The sequence below is a fragment of the Mycteria americana genome, unplaced genomic scaffold, assembly GCF_035582795.1.
Source record: "Mycteria americana isolate JAX WOST 10 ecotype Jacksonville Zoo and Gardens unplaced genomic scaffold, USCA_MyAme_1.0 Scaffold_46, whole genome shotgun sequence".
NCBI lineage: Eukaryota > Metazoa > Chordata > Aves > Ciconiiformes > Ciconiidae > Mycteria > Mycteria americana.
Window position 1 is genome coordinate 90,929 of NW_027445633.1, and position 15,639 is coordinate 106,567.

General features: G+C 53.2%; 1 protein-coding gene across 1 annotated transcript; it reads right to left on the bottom strand.

The window, feature by feature from the left end:
• Positions 1–8,167: 8,167 nt before the first annotated feature.
• LOC142403844 (olfactory receptor 14A16-like) lies at positions 8,168–13,794 on the bottom strand. The gene is made up of 2 exons (XM_075490145.1): positions 12,885–13,794; positions 8,168–8,235 (listed from the first exon to the last, which is right to left on the bottom strand). The coding sequence occupies exons 1-2, from the start codon at positions 13,792–13,794 to the stop codon at positions 8,168–8,170; spliced, it is 978 nt and encodes a 325-aa protein (XP_075346260.1).
• Between the last annotated feature and the right edge of the window lie 1,845 nt (positions 13,795–15,639).

A 15,639-nucleotide genomic window follows, 5' to 3' on the forward strand; every position in this document is an offset into this window, starting at 1 on the left:
CTCCTGTGGGTTTGTGGTCTACATGGGGGTGAGCTGAGTCCCCTTCCACCCTAGGACTACAGACCCAGGATGAGATGCCTCTGTGGACTCTGCTGAACCCCTTCCCTCACCAGGGGTACAGGAGATCGCTACCAGTCACTGTCTGGGTGTCCTGTCTAATGATGGGACAAGGGAAAGTGATTACAGGTTCTAAATCTGATTCTGGGAAGTGAAATGACACAGCTGGAAAGAAGTGTCTCTCCCCAGGTGAGGGAGGGAACATGAGTGCTGCCTTCAGCCTGTTTCCCAGCAGGTTCCCCTGCAGCCCCAGGGACACCTGGAGGGAGCCCAGAGGGGGCAGAGAAAGTGCTGCCTTGGGCTGGTCCTCTGCTGCTGAGCTGGGCTGGGCTCCTGGCATGGAGGGAGCTCCTGGCAAGCGGGCAGCGCTGCAGAGAGACAGCTCTGCCCAGGAGCAGCTCCTCTGCAAAGGGCAGCAGGGCTGAGGGCACTGCCTGCAGGTGCAGAGGGGAGAGGAGCAAGGCAGAGAGAGGTTAAAGGCAGTCTGGAGTGGGAGGATGCGGAAAGCTCATTCGAAGATAATTCTTCACAGACAGTAAGTGTCTGGCTGCAGGGCATTGCATCTGCAGATCCTGGAGGGATCTCCTAAAGCTGGGACATCACGCAGCCTATGAGGTATGTAAAATCAATTGTCAGAGATTCTCTGATGTAGAGGAGGAGGAGGCCGTGCTCCCAAGAAGGGATTGCCTGCTGCACCATCAGAGGGACAGGGCATGATGGCTGATTTCTCCCAAGGTTGGCTGCAGGGGCGTGAAGCCGGGTGTGCACCTGGGGGTGCCCAGGGCTGTCCTTCAGAGCAGGGTCCCTGTGCCCCAGGGTGCTGTGTGCTGGGCAGGAACTCTGCCTCCTGCCAGGGTCAGCACTCAGCCTGCCTGGGGTGCTCCCCAATGAGCTGTGGGGAGAAGCTGTGGGTGGATGGAGCGATTCCCAGCAAGGCAGGGTCCTTCTGCTGTCAAGAGAGTGCTGCGTGGGTCAGGGCTGCTCACAGCTCCACATCACCCCCAAGATATTTCCAAGGAGATGTCTCAAGGAGAAGATCAAGACAAGGATTGCTATAAAAATAAGGAGCTTTCCTGAGTCTGCTTTTCAGTTTCCTGTTCCAGGGAGATGGGGGGCAGGGGGTGGGGTGAGGGGTGAGGGGGGAAGAGAAAAGATAAAAGGAAAAGGAGCTCTCAAGTTTTAACAAGTCACTGAGACTCCTGAACTGCAACTTTGAGTGATCAGTAGATCTGCCAGAAACCTCCTAGAGTGCCTTCAGCCGCTCCTCTGCCTATGGACAGCACCAGCATCACCTCTGCTGGACCCATCAGGGTGTTTCTTGCCTGCCCTTTTCCACCTGCAAACAGGACCATGCATGCAGCCAGTGCCCTGCAAACAGGCAGGTTTCTGTAGGGCCAGGGGGAGTGCACAGAGGTTGGGATGGGATCTGTGAGTGCTGACAGGGAAAGACGTGGGACAGGGAAACACCTCCCAGGAGGAAAATCTCCAGGCAGCAGAGATATGACCAGGGAATGAGAGGAAATGAAAACCAGAAATGTTGTGGGAGGGAGAATTCAGAAATCTCCCTATGATCCCCTCCAGTGCAGACCCCTTCCCCTGAGCAAGCCCCCTCGCCTCCTGTCCCAGCCAGCAAAGCCTCTGCCCTCAGGGCTGTGGGGTCCAAGGCGTGAACCACCTCCTCTGCAGCCAGAGCTCCAGCAGAGCCGTGCTGCAGCTCTCAAGCCACGTGTCCATGTCCCTCTGCAGAGCACAGGGCTGAGAACAACTGCCTGGGAAATTTCATGCTGGGAAGTGTTGTGCACAGCTGGGTGAGGGTAACGCTGTCCTGAGTGCCCGGCTGCCTCTGCCTTTCCCTCTCTAAGCTCACTGCATTTTTCCTTGTTTCTCTCCTGGTCTGTGTTACTGTGTTTTCCTGTTCTTGCTGTCAGGCTGTCTGGGGAGGTGGAGTTTCAGCTGCAGAGTCACACGCTGATCTTGTGCGTCCTTTCATGCACGTGTGTTCATGGGAACAAGTGTCCCAGTTTTCTTAGCACATGTGGACATCTGATCAATGCAGTCTGTGGGGCTGGCTTATGAGCTGACTGTTACTGAAATACCATCAGAAGGAGAATTGGCTACCTCCCTGAGGTTTCCTTCCAAGCTGTGAGCTTCTCTCCAGGATGCAAACCTCTCCCCATAGCTCCTTTGTTTTGTCTAAAAACCCCACTTAGAAGCACAGAGGAGCTACGATGGAGGAAATGCTTTTGGGATGGTGAAATGAGCCATGTGTGTCCTTGGTTAGAAGTGGGGTGCTGAGACCTGGAGAAAGGGTGAGATTTTTAGTGGTCTGCAGTGGATCCCTCCACTCTCAGCAGTGTCTGGTGGCTTTTCACGATAACATTGGAATGTGATAAACCTCCATCTCAGAAAGCTGCAAGCCAATACAGCTGGGAAAAGACAGAAGGACAGACCAGCTCCCCTCACTCTGCCGTAAGCCACAGGTAACCCTCTTGCCTCACAGGACTTGCTCTGCTCTTCCTGAGCACAAAATGCTGAGGCTTTCTGTCATCCAACACCACTACCCAGGTCAGGTGGGAGGGAGCTGTAAAAATCCCCAGAGCTCTCAAACTTCATTCTACCATCCTGGTTCCTTAGCACTGGGAGTGCAGATGCTGACAGGCCCTTCTGCGTTAGGAGTGGTTTCACCTGACAAGGTTGAACACCAGGACTGGCCCCTACCTGCACCGTTCCCACGAAATCACTGCTGCAGAGCAGGGCTGACTCCTTGGCAGCCAGCGGGCAGAGGCCCTGCTCCTCATGGCACATTCAGCCAGCACCAACCAGGGATGCAGCCTTGGAGCAGAGGAAGGTCTCCTAGAAAAGGAAGAGAGGCTGTGTGTAGCAGGGGGAGGGTGTATGAGAAATGGCTTTGTTTTTCTTAGAGAAGTCTCCCCTAATTTGTCACTGTCTTTTCCTCCTTGGACAGTACTCCACACCCAGAGGAAGAAAATGTCCAACGACAGCTCCATCACCCAGTTCCTCCTCCTGGCATTTGCAGACACACGGGAGCTGCAGCTCTTGCACTTCTGGCTCTTCCTGGGCATCTACCTGGCTGCCCTCCTGGGCAACGGCCTCATCATCGCTGCTGTAGCCTGCGACCACCGCCTCCACAACCCCATGTACTTCTTCCTCCTCAACCTCTCTGTCCTTGACCTGGGCTGCATCTCCACCACTGTCCCCAGATCCATGGCCAATTCCCTGTGGGACACCAGAAGCATCTCCTCTACGGAATGTGCAGCACAGGTTTTTTTCTTTCCCTTCTTGATCTCTGCTGAGTATTCCATTCTCACCATCATGGCCTACGACCGCTACGTTGCCATCTGCAAACCCCTGCACTACGGGACCTTCCTGGGCAGCAGAGCTTGCGTCCACATGGCAGTGGCTGCCTGGGGAAGTGGTTTCCTCTATGCTGTGCTGCACACGGTCAATGTATTTTCAATACCCCTCTGCCATGGCAATGCCCTGGACCAGTTCTTCTGTGAAATCCCCCAGATCCTCAAGCTCTCCTGCTCACACTCCTACCTCAGGGAAGTTGGGCTTCTTGTGGTTAGTGCTTTTCTTGTTTTGGGATGTTTTGTTTTCATTGTGCTGTCCTATGTGCAGATTTTCAGGGCTGTACTGAGGATGGTCTCTGAGTGGAGACGACACAAAGCCTTTTCCACGTGTCTCCCTCACCTGGCTGTGGTCTCCCTGTTTATCAGCACCTGTTTTTTTGCCTACCTGAAGCCCCTGTCCATCTCTTCCCCATCCCTGGATCTGGTGGTGGCTGTTCTGTACTCAGTGGTGCCTCCAGCAGTGAACCCCCTCATCTACAGCATGAGGAACCAGGAACTCAAAGATGCACTGAAGAAGGTGATTCAATCAGTTGTGTCTCAGTAGCTATAATCTGCTCATGTCTTTGCAGACGTGATTTTCAATTAATCTCTGGGTCCTCCTGTGTTTTGGGCATTTTATCTGTGATAATCCTGTTTGTCCAGGAATGCCTACATCCACTCCACTTCCTCAGAGGCATGAACCTGTCTGAGCCAGAGGTCTTTGTCCATTTTTCTGGCACAACAATATAGCTGGCCTCCTGTGTCGCATGTTTGTAATAAAATGGATTTCTTCAGTGCTGGTGTCTGGAGGTTGGGCTCTTCTTCCAAAGCAGAGGTCAGGAACAGGCTGAAGAAATAGCCCCTGTGAGCATGCTGCTGTGCTGGGGTTCACCTGGGCTCAGAGCAGGAGGGCATGGGGCGATGTGTTAGGGAACGGGCCTGGGCTGAGCCTTCACGTGTGGGTGCCTGGTGCCAATGGACATTGGGAATGATCAACAGGGATCTACCTGGGACTGTCTCTCTGTGCCTTCGGGGCACCACTGCCTGGCAGAGCAGCACCATCAGCTTGGGGCCACGCCCGAGATGGCATTCCTGGAGAAGAGGTGACCTATTTCTGCATGCACCAGTTTGGGCAGGCTGTTCTGTCACTGGTGCAGCAGGAGGGAGCCCCTGGGTCAGGACTCTTGTGCTCGGGAGAGGGACTGGCACAGGGGGGCTGCTAGAATTGGGCAATAAAGATCTCTGAGACAAGACCAGCAGACACAGGGAGACGCTGGCCTCCATCTCCTCATGCCAGGGCTGGCCCCAGCCCTGGGGCTGATGGGGAGGCTGACCCCCCACTCTGTCCCCAGAAGCTGCTGTGCCCTTCTGAGGGGCTGTGGCTGTGGGGTGGGTGCCCAGAGCTCTGCAGCACCCTGTGGTGGGCAACTCCATGGGGCCATGCTGGGCTGCTGTGCTGGGCTGGGCTAGCGAGGGGCAGTGGAGGTGGGGAGAGCTGAGGAGGGGCTGGTCTGGGCTGGAAAGTTCCTGGGAGAGAAAAACACCAGTGTACAGCTTGTACTGCATGAACATGCAGAGGGAACACTCACACCCGGGGGGTTGGTGGTGCAGAACAAGGGCTCATGAAAGGGATCAAAGACATGCGGGTGCAGGAGAGAGGATGCTGGTCTGTACTCTCGGTGGCATGGAGAGACTGGGAAGGTGGCCCAGGACCTTCATCACCCTCAGCCTCTCTCTCCAGCCATGTCCAGCACTGGCTGCTCAGCCCAGGTGTATGGGCGAGTCTTGCTGCAAAGCCAACTCCATCCTGCTGCTGGACTCGGTGCCAGTATCAGGGGAACAGCCAGCGCTGCCCGGCCTCTCTCCTGGCCCAGACCCCAGCAGACCCCGGAGAAGGGCTGTCTGTAAAATCTCATGCAGGACATAGCCGTGGCTGGGAAAGGGTCGGGTACTGGGGGAGGCTGCAACAGTGATGTTTGGGGTTATGCTTTGTTGGGGTGATGGAGGGGACATTGAGCTGAGGGCTCTCCTTGGGATCATAATGGCGGGAACTTTCCCCATGCCTGACTGTACCTTTCCCCGTACTGTGCCTGCAGAGAGGGGCTGTGGGACCATATGTGGGGAAATGGGAGCTGGGCCAGCACAAGGAGAGGGTTCTAACAGGGGCCATGAAGCAGCTGCCAGGAGGTGACAGCAAGGATAGGCTACAAAAGAGAAATTTCTATATGTTGCCTTTGTTGTGGAGGCACATTTGAAGAAAAAGCAAAGCTCACATGGAGTTGGTGGTTGCAAGGAACATCAAAAGCAAAAAGAAGAATTTGATTTCTGTGTTAGAAAGCAAGGCTGAACAAGGGAAATGCAGGGCTGCTGCTGACTGAGGAGGGTGATTTAATACCAGCAGAGACAGATGGGGCTGAGGCACTCAATGCCTTCTGTGCCTGAGTCTTTACTGCAATGGTCTCCCAGGCCTCTGTGCTCAGGGAAAGGGGTCAAGAAGCAGAAGAGCACGTGTTGGCAGGAACCTCAGGAAATGCAGCAAGGGCAAATGGCAGTTTCTGCCCCTGCAGGGGACTCACCATGGTGATGGCACAGGCTGGGGGCTGCTGGGCTGGGAGCAGCCCTGTGGGAAAGGTCTTGGTGGGCAGGGAGCTGGACAGGAGGCAGCCGTGTGCCCTGGCAGCAAGGGAGGCCAGCAGGGTCCTGGGCTGTATGACCAGGAGCACGGCCAGGATGTCGAGGGAAGGGATTCTCTGGAATGTTCCACCCAGAATTCACATCCCCAATTCAGGAAAATATTGGCAAGCTGGAGAGGGTTTAGCAAAGGGCCCTCGCGACAGCCACGTTCTTGAGCACTTTGCCTGTGAGGAGAGGCTGAGGGAGCTGGGCTTGTCCAGCCCAGAGAAGGGAAGGCTGGGGGGGCCTCACCCCAGCCTGCCAGTACCTACGAGGAGGTCATGGAGAATACAGAGCCAGGCTCTTCAATGTGGGGAATGGTGGGAGGGCAAAAGACAATGGGAGGAAGGTGAAGGAGGAGAGGTTCAGCCAGCACATAAGGAAATCTTTTTTCCCCATGAGCTCTTGCAAGTGCTGGAAGAGGTCACCCAGAGACGTTGTGCAGTCTCTGTCCTTGGGGGGTTTCCAACTCGGACTGAATCAAGCCTTGAACAACTTGGTCTGACCCTGGTTCTGACAGGTTGCACTGCAGACTTCCTGAGGTCCCTTCCAACCTCAGCTCACTTATGATCCTCTGATGACGTTGGGCCCTGTTTCTAACCGGAGCAGAGCAGATGTTTATGGGGCCTGAATGCTCCTGAGCTGTCAGTGACCATCTAAAATAAAACATCTCAAGCAGTGAAGAGAGGTTGACACCTCAGTGTGACTTGCTCTGGGCAAAGACTGAGGAGTCCTGGGCAGGGAAGGGTTTGGGGGCATGGACTCTGTGCAAGACACAAAATGATCTTGTTGTAATGCCTGTCAGATGTCAGTTAACGTCAATGGAAATGAAAGTAAGGAGAACTGAAGAGAAAGAGCCAAAGCCAAGAAATGTGTCAATGCCCTTTTCAGCTTTATTTCAGTCTTTAGGGGGATTTCCTTTTTTCGAAAAGGAAAGTGTTGTCCAGAACTGGGAATGGATGTAGGACACAAATGCCTTCAGGTACAGGGACACAGACACCCGGTGCCAGTGGAGATGCCCTGGGAAGCCCTGCCCAGCCTCCACCTGCAGCTTGCAAGGTGCTCTGCTCTGCCACAGGTCCTCTCTGATAGACGCCAATGCCAGGCCAGCACCTCAGGGACACTGGGGCCCCTAAAAGTGGCACTGCCTCTTTATGGTCCGACAACTGATGGCTGCCGGGAAAGGTGAACAATTCTTTTTTTTAACATTTAAAAAAATATACAAGCACATTTTCATCAACAGAATCATATGAGTACTTTCAAAAAATGGCAATGTTTTCCTACCATGACAGAATAGGAATTTCCTGGGAGTGTGCTAATGGCAGGAGAAGAACTATTGATCTTCCCCTGTGCTTGTATTACCACTTCTCTGTCTATTATTTCATCTGCCTCATCATTCAGGTGTTTCCACCTCTCCTGATTTCAATGGCCATGCCTATGGACATCTTTTCCGTAGGCTATGTGGACGTATGCCCTTCCCATTGCTCTCAGGTTTCCTCCTCCACTTGCTCTTTGGTACTTCAGATGCCTCTCAACCGTCTGGTTTCTGCTCTGAGCTTCAGGGACTTAGAAAGTTGCACGATCTTTCAGAAGTCTAATTAACTCTTTGGTCAACACTTTAATTGTGTTTATATCTATCCTTTCTTATGTCTCTGTCTCAAACTGTTCTTGTACGGAAATCCCTTGTGAAAGGTTGACCACGTTAGATGCTGCTTAGACTTGGCATACAGCAGAGGAGACATTTTTAAACTTTATTAAATTGTATCATGTTTAATTTTTGTTTGTTGGCAACGAAGAGAAAGCTTTCTGTGCCTGTGTGCAGCCAGTTCTCTAAGGAAAGCAGGCGGGAGCTGGTGCAAAGGAGCTGTACCATCCAGCTGCAGCCCTCAGTGGAGAAGTCTGATGTGAGGAAAAGTGATACAAGTCCCAGGTGGCTGATGAGGGAAGTCGTGGGGTGGGGGAAGTGAGGAGTAAGGTTGTCCTTACAGTGTCAGACCTCAAGGGACTGCTTCTCCTGCCTGTCCAGATGCCTTCAGGAGACCCTGTGGATCAATAACCATTGTAGAATGCTGCTATCACTTCTTCTATAAACTGAAACAGGATAGAAAATATCCTTCAAATAAAAAATCCTCCTTTATGAAATCTTCCTTAAAATCTTCATCATTTAGTACCTAACTGAAACCTCTCCAATTAGGTGTACAAGTCTTGAGGACTTGAAGAAAGTTATGGGAAGAGACATGGCTCATTAGGGCTTTCTGTTTTTTAATGAGCCCCATGGCGTGTTTGGTGCTGAGTCCATGAACTTCAGGTACTGAGAAGAGACTGAAGAAACCTCTCAAGAAGTCAAAGTCAGAAGCAAAGCCCAAAGTACCTGGAAGCATTAATGGGCCCCTCTGAGGGCCATTACTGACAAAGCCTCCCAAGGGACTCGTTAGAGCAGGTAATTGGAGGCCATGATGACAGGCAAGCAAAGGCAAAGTGCAGGCAATGCTGATGCTGAGAAAACCCTTGGCTTGTTGGATGAAGGAGGATGGCCGTGCCCTGACCCCCAGCCCCTGGGAAGGGAGATCCAGTCCCTCCGGTGTGACTCAGGGCTCTTCCTTGGGATGTGGGGAGTGCAATGCCAAGTGAAGGACAATGGTACGACACCTCCCAGGCTCCCCGGGGTGGGTGCAAGGAGGCAATGAGACCCCATTAGCATGAGGACGATGTGTCTCCTCTTAGGCCTTTGTGGCAGGGACATCAGCCATAGCCAAGGGGACAAAGACCTTGGTTCTGTCAGGGCCTTTCAGACTTGCCAGCGCCCTTGGCCATCTGCACCACACGCCTTCCTGCACTGTCCCATGCCTCTGCCTGTATCCCTGCAGGCTGCAGACACGCAGCGTGCTTCCCCACCTTCTTCTCACCCCAGTATGTCCCTACCTGTGCTGCTGTCTCTCCATCCTCGCCAGCTCTTCCTTGAAACACAAAGCCATGGGCTGATCCAGACTCCCTCTGGGTGACGTTTTGCACCACAGCACTACCTTCAGGATGACATTTCTTTATCCTGAGGTGCACTCTGGACCTCCACAGCTGCAGCTTCTGGTGGTTTACATTTCTCATGCTCTTTCCCACTACCAAAAAAAGTGCCTTCATCTCTGAAACCAATTATCAAGCTATCCCCGAGCTACCACTATTCCTCCCTCAGCCTCCACTTCACCAGGCTAAAGAAGCCCAGGTCTCGCAGCCTCTCCACACACGACCCCTAAGCATCTCTTGGCAGACTTTCTCTGGCCACAAAACAGTTCCTCCCCATTCCTCCAGAACGGGGAGCCCCACACTGGGGCACACTACTCCAGATGTGGCCACAGCAGTGTTGAGTCAAGATGGACAATACCTCCCCTTGCCTAGGTGGCCACACTCCTCCCAGTGCAGCCCAATGTGCTCATGGCCATATTCCTGTGTAGCACCACTGCCTGCTATGGCATTCCTAGTAATGGCCAAACCCTTCTCCTTGAGGTTGCTCCTCAGCCAGTCATGTCTGAGCCTGTCTTGATGGACGGGTGGTGTGGTTTAACCCTGGCAGACAGCTCAGTCCCACACAGCCGCTCACTCACTCATGACATCCTATGGTATGGAATATCCCTTTGGTCAGTTGGGATCAGCTCTGTCCCCTCCCAACTTCTTGTGCCCCCCCAGCCTACTTGCTGGTGGAGCAGCATGAGAAGCAGAAAAGGCCTTGATGCTGTGCAAGCACCGTTCAGCAGTAACTAAAACGTTGCTGTGTTATCAGCACTGTTGTGGTCACAAATCCAAACCATGGCACCATATGGGCTACTAGGATTAAAAGTAATTCCATCCTAGCTAAAAAGCAGTACAACAGGGTGGTTCTGCCCCCTGATGCAAAACTTCAGAAGATCAGAAGGAGAAGATCCCTTCCCTTTGGAAAACTTCTTGAGGATTCTCTTGGTCAAACCCCAGAGTTTCTCGAGGTCCACTTGGAGTGAAGGTCCACTGTGTCAGAGGTTAATGTGTGCGTGCAGATGGCTCACCTGGCTTGTGGTGCCTCTAACAAGATCACAGCAATAGGAATGAAAGGACATGACGGCTAATAAATAATAAGAGGAGAGCATAGTTAAATGGAATTGCAGTGGGAAAGCCTGGAGCTCTGCCTTGGGATAGATGAGGAGCCTGTTGAGAGCTGGTGGGTGAGGATTAGCAGGCAGACCAACATGGGTGACCTTTCAGTGGGTGTCTGTTGTTGACTGCTTGATCAGGAAGAAGGAGATGAGCCCTTCTTCAGGCCTCTGGAAGAAGCCTCATGTTCTCACAACCTGGTCCTCCTGCTCTTGCAATTGAACCACCTAGGTAGCTGCCTGAGGAGCAAGATAGCAAGGCACAACCATCCAGAAGGCTTCTGGAGGACATCAACGATAACTTCCCAAGTGTGCAGAGATGGGCTTAGGAAAGCCAAAGCCCAACTCGAGCTGAATCTGGCTAGCGACCTGAACGAGAACAAAACCACTTTCCACAACTACATAAAGAGCCAAAGGAAGACTATGGAAAATGTACGTGGTATATGGTCCAGCATATGAAAAAGCCCAAGATAGTCAATGTCTTCCTCACCTCAGTCGTTCCTGCTAGGACCGGCCTTCAGGCATCCCAGGACCCTGAGACCAGGGGGAAATGTTGAGTAGGGGAGACTTAGCGTTGGTGCAGGATTCTCAGGTTAGGGAACATTTAAACAAAGTGAACATACCTGAGCCTATGGGAACTGAGGGGATGCACACACAAGTGCTGAGGGAGCTGGCCAATGTCACTGCGAGGCCACTCTCGATTCTCTTTTAAAGGTCATGGTTACTGGGAGAGGTTCCTGAGGAGTGGAAGGAAGCCATTGTCAATCCTGTCTCCAAGAAGGGCAAGAAGGAGGATCTTGAGAGCTGTCAGCCTGTCTCCTCTAGCATCCTCCTGGATGTGCTGATGAACTATCGGTTAGATAAGGGGAAAGTGACGTGGACTGAGAGCTGACCAAATAACCAGGCTTAGAGTGTTGTGACCAGCTGTGCAAAGCCCAGCAGGAGCTGTGTTGCAGGGCACCAAAGCTCAGCCCTCAGTCTGGGAGCTGCCAGCAGGCAGTGCCACTGGCTGCAGCACCCAAGAGACCCCCGAGCCCATGAGCAGCAGTGAGTCCTGTTCTGACCATGGAGAGCTTCTCTGGCTGCAGAGGAGCTGCTGAGAGCACTGGGTTGGCTCTGCCCACCAAACATCTCCAGCACAGGTGTCTATTGGGTCCCTGGAACCACTGCAGTGACAAGGGGGAGAGCTCTGCCTGTTTGGGGGCTGGGGCTGGTACGGGGAGATGGGGTCTGGAATGAGGCTCCTTGGGAACCTTCTCCTGGCTGTTCATGCAGTGACAAGCCGGGCTGGATATTTGGACTGCGGGACTCTTCTTGAGGGCCTCCACGGTCATGGGGATGGTCTACAGTTTCCCAAGTTCTCCTCTGTATGCTGAGCCCTGCAGAGGACCCAGGAGAGCTCTTGTCCTCCCTGTGGTCACAGCTGGACACTGGCTGAGGGGCTTTGTCTTGGGGTAGCTTTTGGGGTAAGGGCTGACACACAGGGTGGGGAAGGTTGTCTCAAGGACATGTGATGGGCACGGGGTCTGAACAACAGCAGCAAAATTATGTGGCTTCTGGGACAAAACTTCTTTCAATGCAAGCCCTGACACAGGGCCCCAGCCTCCCCCTCCATTCCACCCTTAAGGATTGATGGTGGCACTAAGAGATGGCAAGCAGTGGAGACCACTCCTTCTCCAGCCACTTCCCAGGCCTGGTGGAGCACCAAGACAGCAAGGACTTCTGGCTGTGCATCGCAATCTGGCCTGCTGCTCCTGGCACCCTCCCTGTGCTCCTCACAGGGCCCCAAGCTGGCAGTGATGCTCTGCAGAGCAAGTGGGCTGTGGGACCATGGAGTGACTCCACACTGGCTGTGCTGGTCAGGGCCAGCTGGACTGGGCAGTGCCACTGAGCTCCTTGCCAGGGGTCTAAAGCTGTGGAAGGAGCTCAGAGCATTTCTCATGGATCGGGATGTCTTCCGGTGTGCACAATGAACCATCCTTGGGCTTTGACTGAAGGAGATGTGTCTCACCCTCCAGTCTCCTTTTGCTGATCTTGCTGGGTCCCCACGGCCTCCCCTGGGATGGCAGAGCATTGTTTGCTTGTGGATACTTAAATATAGTGCTTTGCCTTTGGGTGACTCCACCTTGGATGGTCCCTTCTTTTGGGATGGCCACCCCCAGGCACATCATTTCCTTGTAGATGCCCTCTTCTGTCCTGGGGACTCCAGTTTCCCCTCCAGAAAGCTGGGCAGCTACCATTCAGCTCTCCTGCATGCGGGAGAGCCCTGGGCAGGGAATTTGGAGCCCATTCACCATCTCCAGTGGCAGGGGGCACATGCAAATGAGAGCTGAGTCCAGCCCTCATTCCCCAAAATGTCTCCCAGTGCCCTCTCCCCCCGAGCCCACTGAGAACCAAGCTCAGCAACAGGCCATGGTGAGTGCAGTTCCTGGAGCCTAGTCCTGACTTCAGAAGGAACAAGAGCCCAGCCTTCAGGAGCTTCCATGGGGACACACCATTTATTCCAGAGATGCTCCTCAGGAAGCCAGCTATGACACATTTCCCAAAGGTAGGCACAGCCAGGTCACGCTTCTGGAGATGAGAGATGTATAGAAATGGCCTGTATGACCATGATCATCATGGGAAAAACTGGAATTAACAACTGAGGAGAGATGGGCAGCTTACTGCTGCTGAAGGTGAAACCATTGAATTTGTTTTCTCAGGGCATCCTTGAGCTCCTGGTTCCTCAAGCTGTAGATGAGGGGGTTCAATGCTGGAGGCACCACTGAGTACAGAACTGCCACGACCAGATCCAGGGATGGGGAGGAGATGGAAGGGGGCTTCAGGAAGGCAACCATGCCAGTACTTACAAGCAGGGAGACCACAGCCAGGTGAGGGATGCATGTGGAAAAAGCTTTGTGCCGTCCCTGCTCAGAGGGGATCCTTAGCACAGCCCTGAAGATCTGCACATAGGACAGCACAATGAAAACAAAACACCCAAGAGCAAGGATAAAACTGGTGACAAGAAGCCCAGCCTCTCTGAGGTAGGAACGTGCACAGGAGAGCTTGAGGATCTGGGGGATTTCACAGAAGAACTGGTCCACAGCATTGCCTTGGCAGAGGGGTATGGAAAATGTATTGGCCGTGTGCAGCACAGCATAGAGAAACCCACTGCCCCAGGCAGCTGCTGCCATGTGGACACAAGCTCTTCTGCCCAGGAGGGTCCCGTAGTGCAGGGGTTTGCAGATGGCCACGTAGCGGTCATAGGCCATGACGGTGAGCAGATAAAACTCTGCTGACATCAAGAAGATGAAGAAAAAGACCTGTACAACACATCCTGCATAGGAGATTGCCCTGGTGTCCCACAGGGAACTGACCATGGATTTGGGGACAGTGGTAGAGATGGAGCCCAGGTCAAGAACAGAGAGCTTGAGGAGGAAGAAGTACATGGGGGTGTGGAGGCGGTGGTCGCAGGCTACGGCGGTGATGATGAGGCCGTTGCCCAGGAGGGCAGCCAGGTAGATGCCCAGGAAGAGCCAGAAGTGCAAGAGCTGCAGCTCCCGCGTGTCTGCAAATGCCAGGAGGAGGAACTGGGTGATGGAGCTGCTGTTGGACATTTGCTGCCTTCTGGGCATGGGGGGCTGTTGAAGAAGTGAAAAGGAGTGAGAAGTTAGGACAGACTTTTCAAGGAAGAAAACAAGAATCTTTTATTTTTTCATTTTCTTTATATTCTTGTAGATTCTCCTGTCCTACCTGGGCAATCATCCTCAAAGTTAGAAATCCTCAGCATTTCTATCGTGAGACCTGAGTAGCAAAGGGTTCACTGTCACTCAGTGCAGGCTGTGGGGAGCTGGTCTATCTATCGGTCTTGTTCCCAGCTGCCCTGCGTTCAAGTGTGCTTGAGTTGTAGGATGATCGCAGTCGTATCTTCCCCTTAAAAGACACTGCACCCTGCTGAGAGTAGAGGAGTCCAGACTTAAAGCTCAGATCTCCAAACTTCTTCCTCTTTCACACGGCACCTGACAGTGGCCTCAACACTCCCCTTCTAGGGGACACGCAGGGCACCTTTCAGCTGCCCACTGTCGTGGTTTCACTTAAGTCAGCAACTCAGCACCACACAGCCGCTTGCTCCCCCCCCTCTCCCCACCGCCCCGGTGGGATGGGAGAGAAAATTGGAAGAGCAAAATTAAGAAAACTTGTGGGTTGAGATAAGAACAGTTTAATAAGTGGGAAAAAGAAAAAATAATATAATAATACTATAATAAAAATAAAATGTAACGAAAAGGGAAACAACAAAAGAGAGATATAGGAATAAAACCCAGGAAAAAAAGAAGTGATGCAAATGCTCACCACCCACTGACCGATGCCAGCCAGTCCCTGAGCAGCGTCCGCTACCCCCCGGCCAACTCCCCCCACTTTATATACTGTGCATGATGTCATATGGTATGGAATAGCCCTTGGCCAGTTTCGATCGACTATCCTGGCTGTGCCCCCTCCCAGCTTCTTGGGCACCTGGCAGAGCAGGGGAAGATGAAAAGTCCTCGACTGGTGTAAACATTACTTAGCCACAACTAAAACATCAGTGTGCTATCAACATTATTCTCATACTAAACCCAAAACACAGCATTATATTAGCTACTAGGAAGAAAAATAACTCTATCCCAGCCGAAACCAGGACGCCCACCTACAGCTGCTATTTAAAGACCATGTCCACAGTCCTAGCACCTCTGGGGCTCCTTTATGGGTGTCTCAGGTATCACACAGATGCTGTGAGACAGCTGTGTCTGGTGTCAAGCTCACAGCCAGGCAGGACACTGCAGGGAAATGGTCAAGTGTTCTGCAGCTCTCCTTTGGGGAAAGCCATTCGTTTCACAAGCCCACAGGCCACAGTTCCTGGAGCCCCACGGGACAGAAGGGGGCTGGGACACCTCACCCCCACACAGCCCCCTGCCTAGGAAGCCTTGAAGGGTCAGTGTCAGAAACTCCCCCAACCCCACGGAGCCCAAAGGCAGGAACAGGAGCAGCACAGGAGGGAAAGTGGGAAATGAAGGAGCAGCACCACAATCCTTCTGCCAAGAGAGGCAAGAAGAGAGACAAAGGCACTTGGGAAAGTCGTCACCGTAACCAGCCGTGCACACAGCCTCACATACAGCCATGCTGCACGGCAGTCACACTCGGTCCCTGTGCTCTGCAGAGGGAAATGGGCACTTGGCTGGAGAGAGGCACCTCTCCTCTGCTGGAGCTCTGGCTGCAGAGGGGACGGCTGATGCCTGGTGCCCCACGGCCATGAGGGCAGAGACTTTGCTGGGTCAGAGAGGAGGCAAGGGGGCTTGCTCAGCGGAAGGTGACCACACTGGAGGGGGTGACAGGGAGTTTTACCAATTCTCCTTCCAGTGATGTTACTATTTTTAGTTTTCTCTTCTTCTTCCCTGCCCACCCCTCTGCTTCTTGCACCTTTTCCA

Coding starts and splice junctions, on each gene's coding strand:
- LOC142403844 (XM_075490145.1), bottom strand. CDS start 13,794: ATGTCCAACAGCAGCTCCATCACCCAGTTCCTCCTCCTGGCATTTGCA. Junction 8,236..12,884: donor TGCCCTGAGAAAACAAATTC/AATGGTTTCACC, acceptor ATGATGAAGATT/TTAAGGAAGATTTCATAAAG.